Source organism: Triticum aestivum, chromosome 5D (genome assembly GCF_018294505.1).
Source record: "Triticum aestivum cultivar Chinese Spring chromosome 5D, IWGSC CS RefSeq v2.1, whole genome shotgun sequence".
Lineage (NCBI taxonomy): Eukaryota > Viridiplantae > Streptophyta > Magnoliopsida > Poales > Poaceae > Triticum > Triticum aestivum.
Genome location: NC_057808.1, coordinates 297759512 through 297771393, shown reverse-complemented (window position 1 = coordinate 297771393; position 11882 = coordinate 297759512). Strand labels below are relative to the sequence as shown.

Sequence of the window (11882 nt, the reverse complement as noted above, 5' to 3'; positions counted from 1 at the left end):
TACCGAGAGTGATTTCTCTCCGCGATACCAAACTCCAGGCCTCCGTTTTCCTTTGAAATTGCTCGCCCCGCAAAACATACATGTCGGTTCGCTCACGGTGAAAAAGAAACGACAAGGGAGTGGCCACTAGGAGCTCGACCACGACGGTTCTTCCTCTCCCGGTTCGCCATCATCTCTGCCCCTCGTTTCCTGCTCGGTGCTTGCCACCACTGCCCCTCCTCTCCCGCTCGCAACCGTTGCCCGCAGCCTGCATCTCAAGATCTGGCGCCCCACGTGGAGCACATCTCCCTCCCAGTTCATCAACAGAACATCCAAACATGAATTGGTATTGCCTCCTTTGTTGAATTCCAACCAGCAATTTCATGTGCAACCAAACAATAGATTTGGTATTGTAGCATATTTTCGGAACAACACTGGTATTGGACCAAATGTAATTTAGAGGTTCTCAATACATACGTCCAAACGGAGCGTGAATGTCTTTGCATATCTGAGTGTTTTGGCCCTGTTCACGGAACCAGCCTTGAATCAATCGACACATTGTACCTTTTGATACGCTAGTGATTGACACTGATTTGTATCAAGCACCTGCCCTTGTGCTATTGCTCATATTGGGTGCTTCTTCATGTTAATATTGTTCAAAATTGACTTTTTTTCAAACTCCAGAGTAAAAATTAGATACTATATTCATTGGGATATCCTCCTCATGTAGGTTGTGAGGAGATGATCATTTGAAGACTTTTAGGCATCCCAAAGAGGTGCAAAAAAGCACACTACCCATTAGGGTTATGACTAGGGTCATTTTGTACTTTGCACATGAGAGTATGGGGATGCTTTACCCTCCATCCAGCAGTCACCACCATCATATTTGCTGAGATTGTTTCAATCCCTAGCTCTTGAGCCCCAAATCTTGTTGTGTTCATCCAAGATTCAGAAATCTTGATGTATGTGATCCTTTAGTGCTATCTAGAGAAGAACTTATTGTATCCCACATTTGATAATAGTGGAAGAGGATTTGGGTGGCTTCAGCCCATGGTTTTTCCCTCAAGTTGGGGGTTTTCCACGTAAAATTTTGGTCTCTCTATGTTGATGTTTGTCACCGCTTAGAAAGTTACACCTACCATCAGATATCATCTGAGAAGCGTCTAGGGTGTTACACTTTCCACTAAACATAGTCTGAGGAGTGTCTGGGATGCTGCGAAACTTATTTCCTCCATATATATGTTGTTGCGTTTGTTTCCTTCCATGCTAAGAAGCAACGATCCTTTGAGTTAGTACATGATGTGGTACTAAGATTACTTTGTTTTCAGTTCACCACAAGTGTGTTTTTGTGCTAATTCCCAGCAGAGTGGCATAAGAACTTTGGTTGCTTAGGAGGCTGGTAATCCCACTTGCTTGATTGTTGCTGGAAGTGCTGCTCACAATGGATTTGGAGAAAAGCGGTACATGTACAACGAGTGGCATGATAAAATTTGAGTCTTTCAATTAGTCATTATGGAAGCCCATGAAAGATATCCTTTATTCCAAGGATTTGTGTGAGACAATTGTGAAAGGCAAGATACCCACCGGTGTCACGGAAGAAGAATGAGAAGTGTTGCATAGAAAGGCAGTAGGTATGATTCGGTTGTACATCAACCACAATATATTCCACCATGTTGCAAATGACACAAATGTGTATGAGATGTGGCAGAAGTTGAAGTCTATGTATGAGAGAAAGACATCAATGAACAAGGCTTTGGTGATCAAAAGACTGGCAAAGGTTGAGTACCGAGATGGCACGAGTGTGAGTGAGCACTTGAATGTCTTCCAATTCCATATAAACCAACTTTCAGCCATGAAGATCTACTTTGGGGATGAGGTGCAAGCATTGTTGCTGCTGAGTTTCATGCCTGATAGTTCGAACACGCTTATTGTGTCACTTAGCAATTCAGCTCCAGATGGGAAGCTGACTTTGAAGATGGTGAAGAACAATATGTTGAATGAAGAAGCTAGAAAGAAGGAAACGGGTGATGGTGTGTCTTCTTGTGATGCATAAGTGGTTGAAACCCATGGGAAGAATGACAACCATTGACACGCTCACACAAGATTTCAGCAAGGCAGAAGTAAATCCAGAGGGAGATCAAAGTCAAGACAGAGAAGAGATATTACTTGCTTTCATTGTGGCAATCGGAGCACATAGAGAGCGAGTGCAGTAAGTACAAAAGAGATCTTGTAGAGGGGAAACTTGCAAAGAAAACTGAGTAAAAGGCTAAGAGGAGCTCAACCATGACTATAGCAGATAAGGACTATATTGTCATTGAATAGAAGAATGTTATAGTGTTGTTTGTGATAATGCCATGAGCTGGGTTGTGGACTCAGGTGTGTCCTTTCACATCACCTCATAGAAGGAGTATTTCACATCTTACACTAGCGATGTTACTGGCCAAGTGAGGATGAGAAATAGTCGTTCGTCAATAATTATTGGCAAGGGTTCTATATGCATTGAAGCAAACACAATTTGCATATTAGTGCTTGATGATGTGAGGCATGTTCTTGACATAAGACTGAATTTATTGTCGATGGTCAAGCTTGATGATATCAAACATCCTAATTATTTTGGTGAATAAAAATGAAAGCTCACCAAAGGCTTTTTGATTGTGGCTCAAGGAAGTAAGCAAGGTTCTCTCTATGACTAAAACCAGGTTGTGCAATGAAGTGTTGAACATTGCTGACAAAGACTTTCGGTTGAATTGTGGCACAAGAGGCTTTGGCATATGAGTGAGAACGGCATGCATGATTTTGCTCGCATGGATTACCTCCCTGAGTTGAAAAGTATATCCTTAAAACTATGTGCACACCGTTTTGCTAGAAAACAACATAGGGTTGCATTTCGTACACTCCCTCTACATCAAGCAGAAAATGTTCTTAATATTGTGCACATTGATGTTTACTCCATGACTGAAAAATCCTATGGTGGAGCAATATACTTTTCGACTGTCTACTAGACTACTACTACTAGTTGTGCCCGACTTCAACGAGGGAGAGGCGATGAGGATGGCGCGCCTTCAGCTCGCTTCAGTGCTTGTAGTCGTCGCTATGTGCTCTACGAATCTGAATGTAATTTTAATTATTCCTCGTGTTTGCTCTACTGTCATAATTGAAGATGAATAGATCGAAGGTTTCTCAAAATAAATAAATAAGTAATAAGGACCAATCGAACTGCAGCGACAATTGCTGCCTGTGCTTACCCCAAGAGTTCAGGAAGTATGGGCTTCTGCTCTGAAAGACTGATTGTTTGTCGTCATATCTGGCAGTACAAGATGATAGTGACACAAGATGATACTGTCAAACAGTGCTGCTAATACTCAACATTCTGAAGAATATGTGCATATTCCAGGCCATGCATCTGAACACCTAATAAAGGACCAATCATAGAGATCCAAATGGTACTCTATGTGTATTATCAGGACCGACAGATCCCTTGCAATGAAAAAGTTGTCATCTCACAAGAACCTGAACTCAATCTACTGACGGCCGCCGTCCTCCTGGGGCTCGCCGCTGCTACCACAAGGAATCCCGCGTCCTGAGGGAACCTCAGCACATTATTGGGGTTTATTATCGTCCAACCAAAAAGATTCATCCGGTGAATTCATCCTTTCGCCCTCGTACTAGGGTCTGATATGCTGAAAATATAATCCATGCCCCTTGTGAAATTCATGGAGTTGTAAGCAACACGCACACAGGAGGTACCTGCCAAAGCGAAATCATGGGAAACAACCAAAGCAAGGACGATGGACCAACTGAGACGCCTCCATTCTATGCATACACATACACAAACAGCACGTTTACATGCATACTTATTTCAGATGGCAATCTATTCTCCACTTTAAAGTACAACTGAGTTCACTGGCAGTATAGACTCTCAAGTCCCGGACGAAATTAACTGTGCCAACCAAAATTAACTACGACTTTTTATCCGACTCCACCCAACAAACAGAACAGAAATGAATAGCTTCTCCAGTCTTTTCAGTTCATTCAGGTCTCGGCAGACCACGCACTCTGTTGCTCTCACCTGCAAAATTGGTCTAGTAAGATTCATACTCGAGGGCGGCGGGTGCACGGGCCTCCTTCTTTTCCTTCCATCAGTTGCTGGTGCTCGCCGGGCGGTAGTACTGGTAGTAGCCCAGCGCCGCGAGCAGGGCGACAAGCACGGCGACGGCGGATATCACCACGGCTGGGGTGGCCCATGACCGATACGACTGGGCTTTCTTCCTCTTCAGGATCGCCTTTGGCAGCGGGGCCTTGGTCTTGGTGACTACATTCCTGGACCGTGCGTTCGGCTTCTGTTCTTTGTTCACTATCACAGAAGCTGGAGTAAACTCATCCTCTGCTTGGGTTTCTGCTGCTTCATCAGACTTGGTGTCTGAGTCAGTTGGCTCGTCGGTATCAGCTGCCTCAGTTTTCTTCTTGGTTTTCTTCTCCTCTTTCTGAAAAAGTTTGTCACCATTGTTACACTACATGAGAGAGAGAGAGAGAGAGAGAGAGAGAGAGAGAGAGAGAGATGCTAATGTGTCTACCTTGAGCTTCTTCTCGGCTTCCTTTTGTGCTCGGGCTGCAGCCTTCGCTGCTTGCTTCTCGGCCTGCTTCTTCTTCCTTTCCAAAGCAAGTCTATTCTTCTCGATTTCCTCCTGTCTCTTGATCTCTTTCAACTTTGCTACATCAACCTCTTTAGGCTTGGGCTTCTCCTTTGGAGGCTCAGCCTCATAGGCATCATCATCAGCATCCACAGCAGCTTTTACCTTAGCTGACTTGGCAGATGCTTTTGCAAGGGGCTCTTCTTTGGGAGCGACGACTTGAGGAGCAGCAGCTTCCTTTGCTTGTTTCAAGGGCGCTTTTGATGGGATAGGCTCCTGTTGCACAGGTGCTGCTGGCTGCTGTGTTTCAATAAATATGGGCTTCTCATCAGGATTCCTCATCCGGCCATCTCGGGTCAGCTGCCGTCCATTGAGGGAAGTGAGGATCCTCTTCTCATAGTCCTCTCTAAAGGTCTTGCTGCTGCACCATTGTGTCATGAACTTCTCAACCTACCAAAGCATACCAATAATTAAGTATAGAAATACTTTAAGTAAATGAAACATGAGGTTACGGGAGGTGGTTGTGGAAGCAAACCTCAGTCTTGTGGAGCTCTTGCAATTCTTCCACCTCATTCCTAGAAGAATAATCCCTGGCTCTGTTCAGAACTATGCGGTTTTGATGGAAGGATGCATTCTGATCAAGATGAAGGCAACATTGTCAATAGATACAGTCTCTACATAAATATTACGAAAAATCAAAAGAATTCGTTAAGACAGTGCGGTAAATAACCATTATTTGTGACAGACTTCCAATAAAGCATGTTCCAACCACTGCCACTGGCAGTACCATCTCAGATATTTCATTAAGTGACTAACATAATCCAATGCTACATTTAAGGCAACAAGGACTTTTCCTGATACCAAAATGCACAGGTATGATGCAGAGAATTCGGCTTATGAACATGTGGCTGTGAGCCTGTGACCGAGCTTCAATTTGAGAAGGCAATGGCTGATCATATATCTCCACAATCAAGAGAGGGAGTTCAAGTGCTGTTCAGGCATGCAAAAAGATGATGCCTCATTGCGTACACATGTTATTTAATTAAAATAATTAAAATTGTAACACAACTAAAGTACTTAGAAAATGGGGTGGTCACCCTCAATAACATTACAAGAGTAAACATAATGATGAGCATGAGAGAGGCTGAAGGTATGCTGACTTACGGCAAGATCACGCGCTTTTCTCAATTCGGTCAATGACTCGTACGCTTTATCCTTTCTGGCGGTAGCTGCATTTAAATCTTCTTGAAGCAAAGCAATCTCGCCATCAACAACCCTCATCTCATCGTCCAGGACCTTAATCTTAGACCTGACTGCTTGTCGCTCCTTCTTTACTCCATCTATACCATCCCCGATGATCTGAATGGGAAGTGACAATCAAAATGGTATCTAATATTTATTTATGCAGAAGGTAAATGCACAATAAAAGACAAAGTCACGGCATGAGATACTTACTTTCACCTGATCCTGTATGGCGTCTCTTTCAACCACTGTATCTTGCATTTTAGCTCGTTTAGCAGCATTGGAACTGACCTTCGGTCTGGTTTTTTCAAGGGTCTTAATTTCTTTGATCAGCCGCTTCTCCTCATCTAAAGATATGCTCTCATGACTTATGCGGTGATTCAACCTCTTGATCTAGGGAGAATTGAAGGAGAAAAAACAAACAAAAAATCAGAATACCTGAATGAGAAGCAGTTGAGTTATCAAAGGGCTGATCATACCTCATGCTCAAGCTCTTCGAGTGAAGAGCACAAGCCAGCACTCTCCGCCCGCATAGCATTATTTTCATCACGGAACTTGCCTAAACGATTTCTGTAAGGTTTCATCTCCTCTAACTTCTCATTAAAAGCTTCATTGTACTGCCTGTTCTCAGCACTCAGTGGCCGTAGCTCCGCGAGAACAGCAGCGCGCTCAGTCTGCAGAGGAAGTGTGAAGTAAGTTTCATCACTATGCTTAAAAGGCTAAAGCAGGCACACTGATCCCCTGGTTTACTTCAACGAGTACACATAGAGGCAAGCAATAGTGCAAAGAGTCACTTTAAATAAGTTTCAGGGCATGAAACATCTAGTCAAATTAGAATTAGGACTAAAAGAGGTAGATCCTACTTCTATGTTGAGTTTTAAGAAGAATACCTTCTTAGCTTTTATAGCATCAATAATCTTTGCCCGAGCTTGGATCTTATTTTGGAAGTCCTTCTCAGCCTGCTCGAGTTTTGCTCTCAGCTTAGGGTCCTCAAATGAGCGGACCTTGACAAAGTAGAAGGTATAAGTTTGCTTCGGTTCAGGCCACTCCTCCGCTGCGTCCTTTGGAGGTGCCATGTCATTTGCCGCAGCTTTGCCATTGTCTGAACCAAAAACAGCTGCTTCCTCCCGCTCCTTTGCAGTTGCTTGGCTTTCCTTGTCTTGAAAAAGGGTCACTTCCTCATCAGCTACTTTAACCTGTGCTGGTGCAGCTTCAGCTCCGACGACCTCCATTCCCATGTCCCTGCAGATAGGTGTACATAAACTGTTACCAAAACAGGCAACCATGGTTATGATCCAACAGAAAATGGTACAGTTTTACTCGGCTATCTTTTCCCTTCTCATCCTCAAAACTTATGGGGAGACAGTACGTGTGTGAATTGAGCAGTAACAAAAGCAACTGGCACAACTTCTACAGAATCGTTTAAGGAAAAGCTGTTTAACGGATTCCCCGGGAACTCAATAACAAGAACAAAAAAATGGGATGTATGGGAGAACATTACTTGCTATAATTTACCAAAGTTACTAACTCAAAACCTAAGATGTAGAAGTAGCAGATGCACCACCATAGTGCATGGAGACTATACCCAAGAAAAGGAACAAACAACATAATAGACAGAGCCCTCGTGTACAGAGCATTTTCACCTCACCATCAACCAGACAACCGAAGAATCCAAAACATATCTAGCATATAACTGAACCTAGGCTAGATTGAGGCGCAAATCACAAGGCATGCAGATTATGAAATCACGACCTAATCATAGGGGCCACACAGTACCACATCAAAGGAACAGGAACCAAAGACCGCAACCAAATCTACTCGGTGCTTTTTCTGCAAGAAAGAAAAGGGGGGCCAATTTGGTTCACATAGGGAGTCTGCAAATTTGGGGGCAACAGGTCTGGAAGAGGAACTTACTACTATATGCGAAGTGAGAGGGGACATTATACGGACAGTAGACACAGTGGTTATAGTTGTTTTCATGTTTTGGCATTTCTGTGATAGTCGGAAATTTCTAAAAGTTGTCTAACACAATCTTGGTCTGGATTGAGTTGCAGTTTTACAAGGCAAGTGCACATGGGTTTGGGTGCATATGTCATAACTCAAGGGTCACGTTGTGTAGCCAAGGTGGTGTGGTGTACACTAAACAACTGGTCAGGTAAATGCAGGCCACTCACCACATTGCAGGACAGCAAGATGATGGGATTGCATGGAATTGTATGTTTATGGTAATACTTTATGAAAACATAGTTAATTTGGTACTTGCTTTGCGTTGGTTTCTGGTGGGAAAAACATGCAGTTTAGTGAAACCAAGTTGGCATGTAATTTAAAGCAATCAATCAGCATAATCATTGTCCAATTGGAGAAATGTTTGACTGGGCTAATAAGAAGAGTACAGTTCAAAATGATAACTAGCTAATTTGAGGTGCCAATACTAGCAGAATTAGTAGAAAATGGAAACATAAAGGCTAAAGCGATAAAATGGATAATTATAATCAGACAAACTCATGCTTCACTTCCCATCAATAGATCTATTTCGTCCAAAAAAAAGTGAAGCACAATCTATTCATGATGATAGGGGAAATACTATGGTTACCCGGTCTAGGTGTCAAATTAAATGATCCTAGGTTGCCATGGAACGAACTCAAACCACCACACGCACCACCAGGCACTCCAGTTTGCCGTCGTCTGCGAGGCTGTGGCATGTGGGTATCAACAGCTACAAGTCTCGTCACTGCAAAACACAGTACAGATCGCGATAAACGAGCGCGTATGTGCCTGGTTTGAACTCGCCGCGGGCGCAGAGAATTCCGCATCGGAAGCACCGGCGGAATCCACCGTGGATCCACTACCCGGTCAACCTCCGGCGTGGTTCACGAGGCGCCGCGGATCACAGGCCCGTCTCCTCCGTCCAGCACGCAGCCCAGGTTCAGGCGGCCGGGTGATCCAGATCTACGGAGCTAGCCGCGGCAATTCCCACGCGCGAATCGTCGCATTGCCGGGCTCCCGGCCCCGAAATCGGGCACCGCATATCGCAAAACCAAACCAAGCAACAGAAACAGAAAACACGTATCAACTTGCACCAGCGCATCTGATCACGCGCGCTTCCTACTCTAGGACACGGATCGGAGAAGATACGAACGCAGTTCGAGGAGACCAGCAGCCGAGCGGGGCCTGGGGCGGGAGCGGGAGCTCACCTGGGGAGGGCGGAGCGGGATCGGACCGGGGCCGCGCTCCGATCTGGCGGCGGGGCAGCGGCGGTGGAGCGGCCAAATCTGGATGGGATTTGGGAGGGGAGGGGAGGGGGGGGTTTGGGCTGCGTGCCTGGAACTGGAAGCGGGGTTATAAATACGGGAATGGTTTTTTACTTCTATATCTCGTCTCCTTCCTTCGCCGGTTTTTGTCTGGTTGCTATTGGTGGGAAATTACCGGTCCGCTTCCCCCTTCGCACCCGGCGTGCTCGGCCGCATGGGGAAAAAATCCCATGGACGGACGGACGGACGGAGACCGGGGCGGCGCTGCGGTGTGCGTCAGCTGGATGGAACGTGGGAGTGGCGGGTCCAGCTGTGCGGATAATCGGATAGAGGTTGCCGGTTGGGAAGCGTCCATAAAGTTTGAGCGATCCGGTGTCACGTTTTCCTGCTCTTGCATTTCGTCTCGAACAATGATTCAGATTATATTTCATGTGGGTCTCCTTTTTTTTAGCAACGCTTGATGTGTGATCCAAACTCATGCTAGTAGCATACAATTCCATAAGTGAGTGAATCATAGTTTTAGCTTGATCTTTACAAACCGAGCTTTGGTAGCACATTAACTCTCTTAATCTTAGCGTTTCGGCGGCGGATCCCGGATTAGAAGTTACCTGGAATGGACTTTTAAATGAACGAAAAATTGAAGCAACAATACAATCAAATAAGACAATCAAGAAAATTAATTGCCCAAGAGTACGCATCCAGGCAAGACGATCAACATAATAAATGTTCAAAGTAGTATCATTCTCATGAATTAGGCAAAAAAGATATATAACGCGAAAAACTTTTTTTTTTTTGAAAAAGGTGTTGAGATAGATAAATTTCTATAGAAGGTTCATAAAAAACTTCTCTAAAATTTCTAGACCTCTTACTAATCTTTTGCAAACAGATGTACTATTTGTTTTTTATGATGATTGTGTAGAAGCCTTTGAAATAGTTAAGAAAGTCTTAATTTCTGCACTCATTGTTTAACCACCTGATTGGAACCTACCCTTAAAAATTATGTGTGATTATAGTGATTATTTTATTGGTGTTGTTCTAAGTCAAAGAGTTGATAAGAAATTGAATGTTATTCATTATGCTAGTCAGACTCTAGATAGTGCTCAAAGAAATTGTGCAACTACTAAGAAAGAATTTTTTAGCAGCTGTGTTTGCATGTGATAAATTCAGACCTTATATTATTGATTAAGTTACTATTCACACCGATCATGTTCATATTAAATATCTTCTGAAAAATAAATATGCTAAGCCTAGACTGATTAGGTGGGTTCTTTTATTACAAGAGTTTGATCTGCATATTGCTGATAGAAAAGTGTGACGTCCTTATTTATAATCGTGCGTTAATCATACACGCATCATGCACGAACATGAACGGTGACTCGCGTCAATATCGCAACACAACTCTGCGACACAAGGGATAAACATAAATCTTTATATTACAAGTCAGGGCCACGAGGACCCAAAATACATAAGTCGTCAAAGCAAATATTATCTAAGTACAGACATAATTAGACAAGTTTTGCCTTAAGAAGACTGATCAAAACAATGACACTAGATCGAAAGACGAGGCCTCCTGCCTGGGATCTCTGGACTACCCCTAGCCATCGGCGTCCACATAGTAAGCGCCATCGGGGAATCCTGCATCCGCGGTGCTATCAGCTATTGCGCAACCGGGTCGAATGGAAAGGGGGGCAAAGCAACCATGAATACTCATCCGAAGTACTCACAAAAATTACATCAGATCTACACTACATATGCATCGGTATCAAAGAAATGGGGTAGTACATGTGGACTAAACTGCAGAAATGCCAGAATAAGAGGGAGAAGCTCATCCTATCGAAGACTACATCTTCTTGCAGCCATCATCTTGCAGCCATAGAAGAGAGGAGCATAATATGGTAACATCATGTAACAACGCATAACAATAAACCTGCCCGGAGATCCTCTCCTTGTCTCCCCGAGAGAAAGCGATCACCGGGTTTAGTTGTCTCTTATCTGGGTGTGTTTTAACAAGTATCTGATTTTAGTTATAAGAGATCGGGATACAACTCCAAGTCGTCCTGTTACCGTGGACACGGCTATTCAAATAGATTACTTTCCTGCAGGGATGCACCACATTACCTGATACACTCAATTACCTCTAGCCGGACACACTTTTCTAGGTAATGCCCAGCCTCGGGCAATCGACACGTCATAGTCCTACGTATGCTCCCTAGAAAGGTTAACACGCCAGTCTAAATCCTAAGCGCGAAGGGGTCATGGGCCAACCGCTCTAAGCACTCCTGCACGTTGCGAGGACGGTCGGGACCAAGCCCACCTTTGTATATACATCCAGACATGCCGCTCACCCAGGCGCGTGTCGCTCAACTGTGATGTCTGTAGAGCTTTCGGGAGAAATCGTACATCGCTGGGAGCCCCATAAACCATTATCCCGCGCGAAAGTTAGTGCGTACACTACTGCAGGATGGTCCTAACGCGGCAGTACAATCAGAGACCCTTCGACAAAACTGTGTGCAATGCATTAATCGCAAACTGTGGTGTAAGAAAACCGTCAAAATGATACAAACTGTTTGTGATGGTGAAGACATCAAACACGATTCAGATCAGAGTTGCGTGCGATACGTGACATACAGTTCACTCGAATGAACTGTTTGCGATGAGCATCACAACAGAAACGGTCAGCCAGATGAAGGTGTGTGTGATATACGGCATACAGTTCACTTGGATGAACTATTTGTGATTAGGAAACACAATAGAAACGGTTAGCCAGATCAAGGTGTGT

At 44.2% G+C, this 11882-nt stretch overlaps 1 protein-coding gene across 1 annotated transcript; it reads right to left on the bottom strand.

Annotated features, from left to right (window-relative positions):
* Positions 1–3805: 3805 nt before the first annotated feature.
* LOC123121308 (proton pump-interactor BIP103) lies at positions 3806–9232 on the bottom strand. Its single transcript, XM_044541239.1, has 8 exons — positions 9047–9232; positions 6743–7094; positions 6332–6526; positions 6066–6245; positions 5775–5969; positions 5146–5244; positions 4554–5060; positions 3806–4463 (listed from the first exon to the last, which is right to left on the bottom strand). The coding sequence occupies exons 2-8, from the start codon at positions 7088–7090 to the stop codon at positions 4119–4121; spliced, it is 1869 nt and encodes a 622-aa protein (XP_044397174.1). The 5' UTR covers positions 7091–7094; positions 9047–9232; the 3' UTR covers positions 3806–4118.
* Positions 9233–11882: the final 2650 nt, after the last annotated feature.

Excerpts from the sequence above, each read along its gene's own strand:
- LOC123121308 (XM_044541239.1), bottom strand. The coding sequence starts at position 7,090 with ATGGGAATGGAGGTCGTCGGAGCTGAAGCTGCACCAGCACAGGTTAAA. Across the intron at positions 6,527-6,742 it reads ATGCTATAAAAGCTAAGAAG|ACTGAGCGCGCTGCTGTTCT; the intron begins GTATTCTTCTTA and ends CTTCCTCTGCAG. Across the intron at positions 6,246-6,331 it reads TCGAAGAGCTTGAGCATGAG|ATCAAGAGGTTGAATCACCG; the intron begins GTATGATCAGCC and ends AATTCTCCCTAG.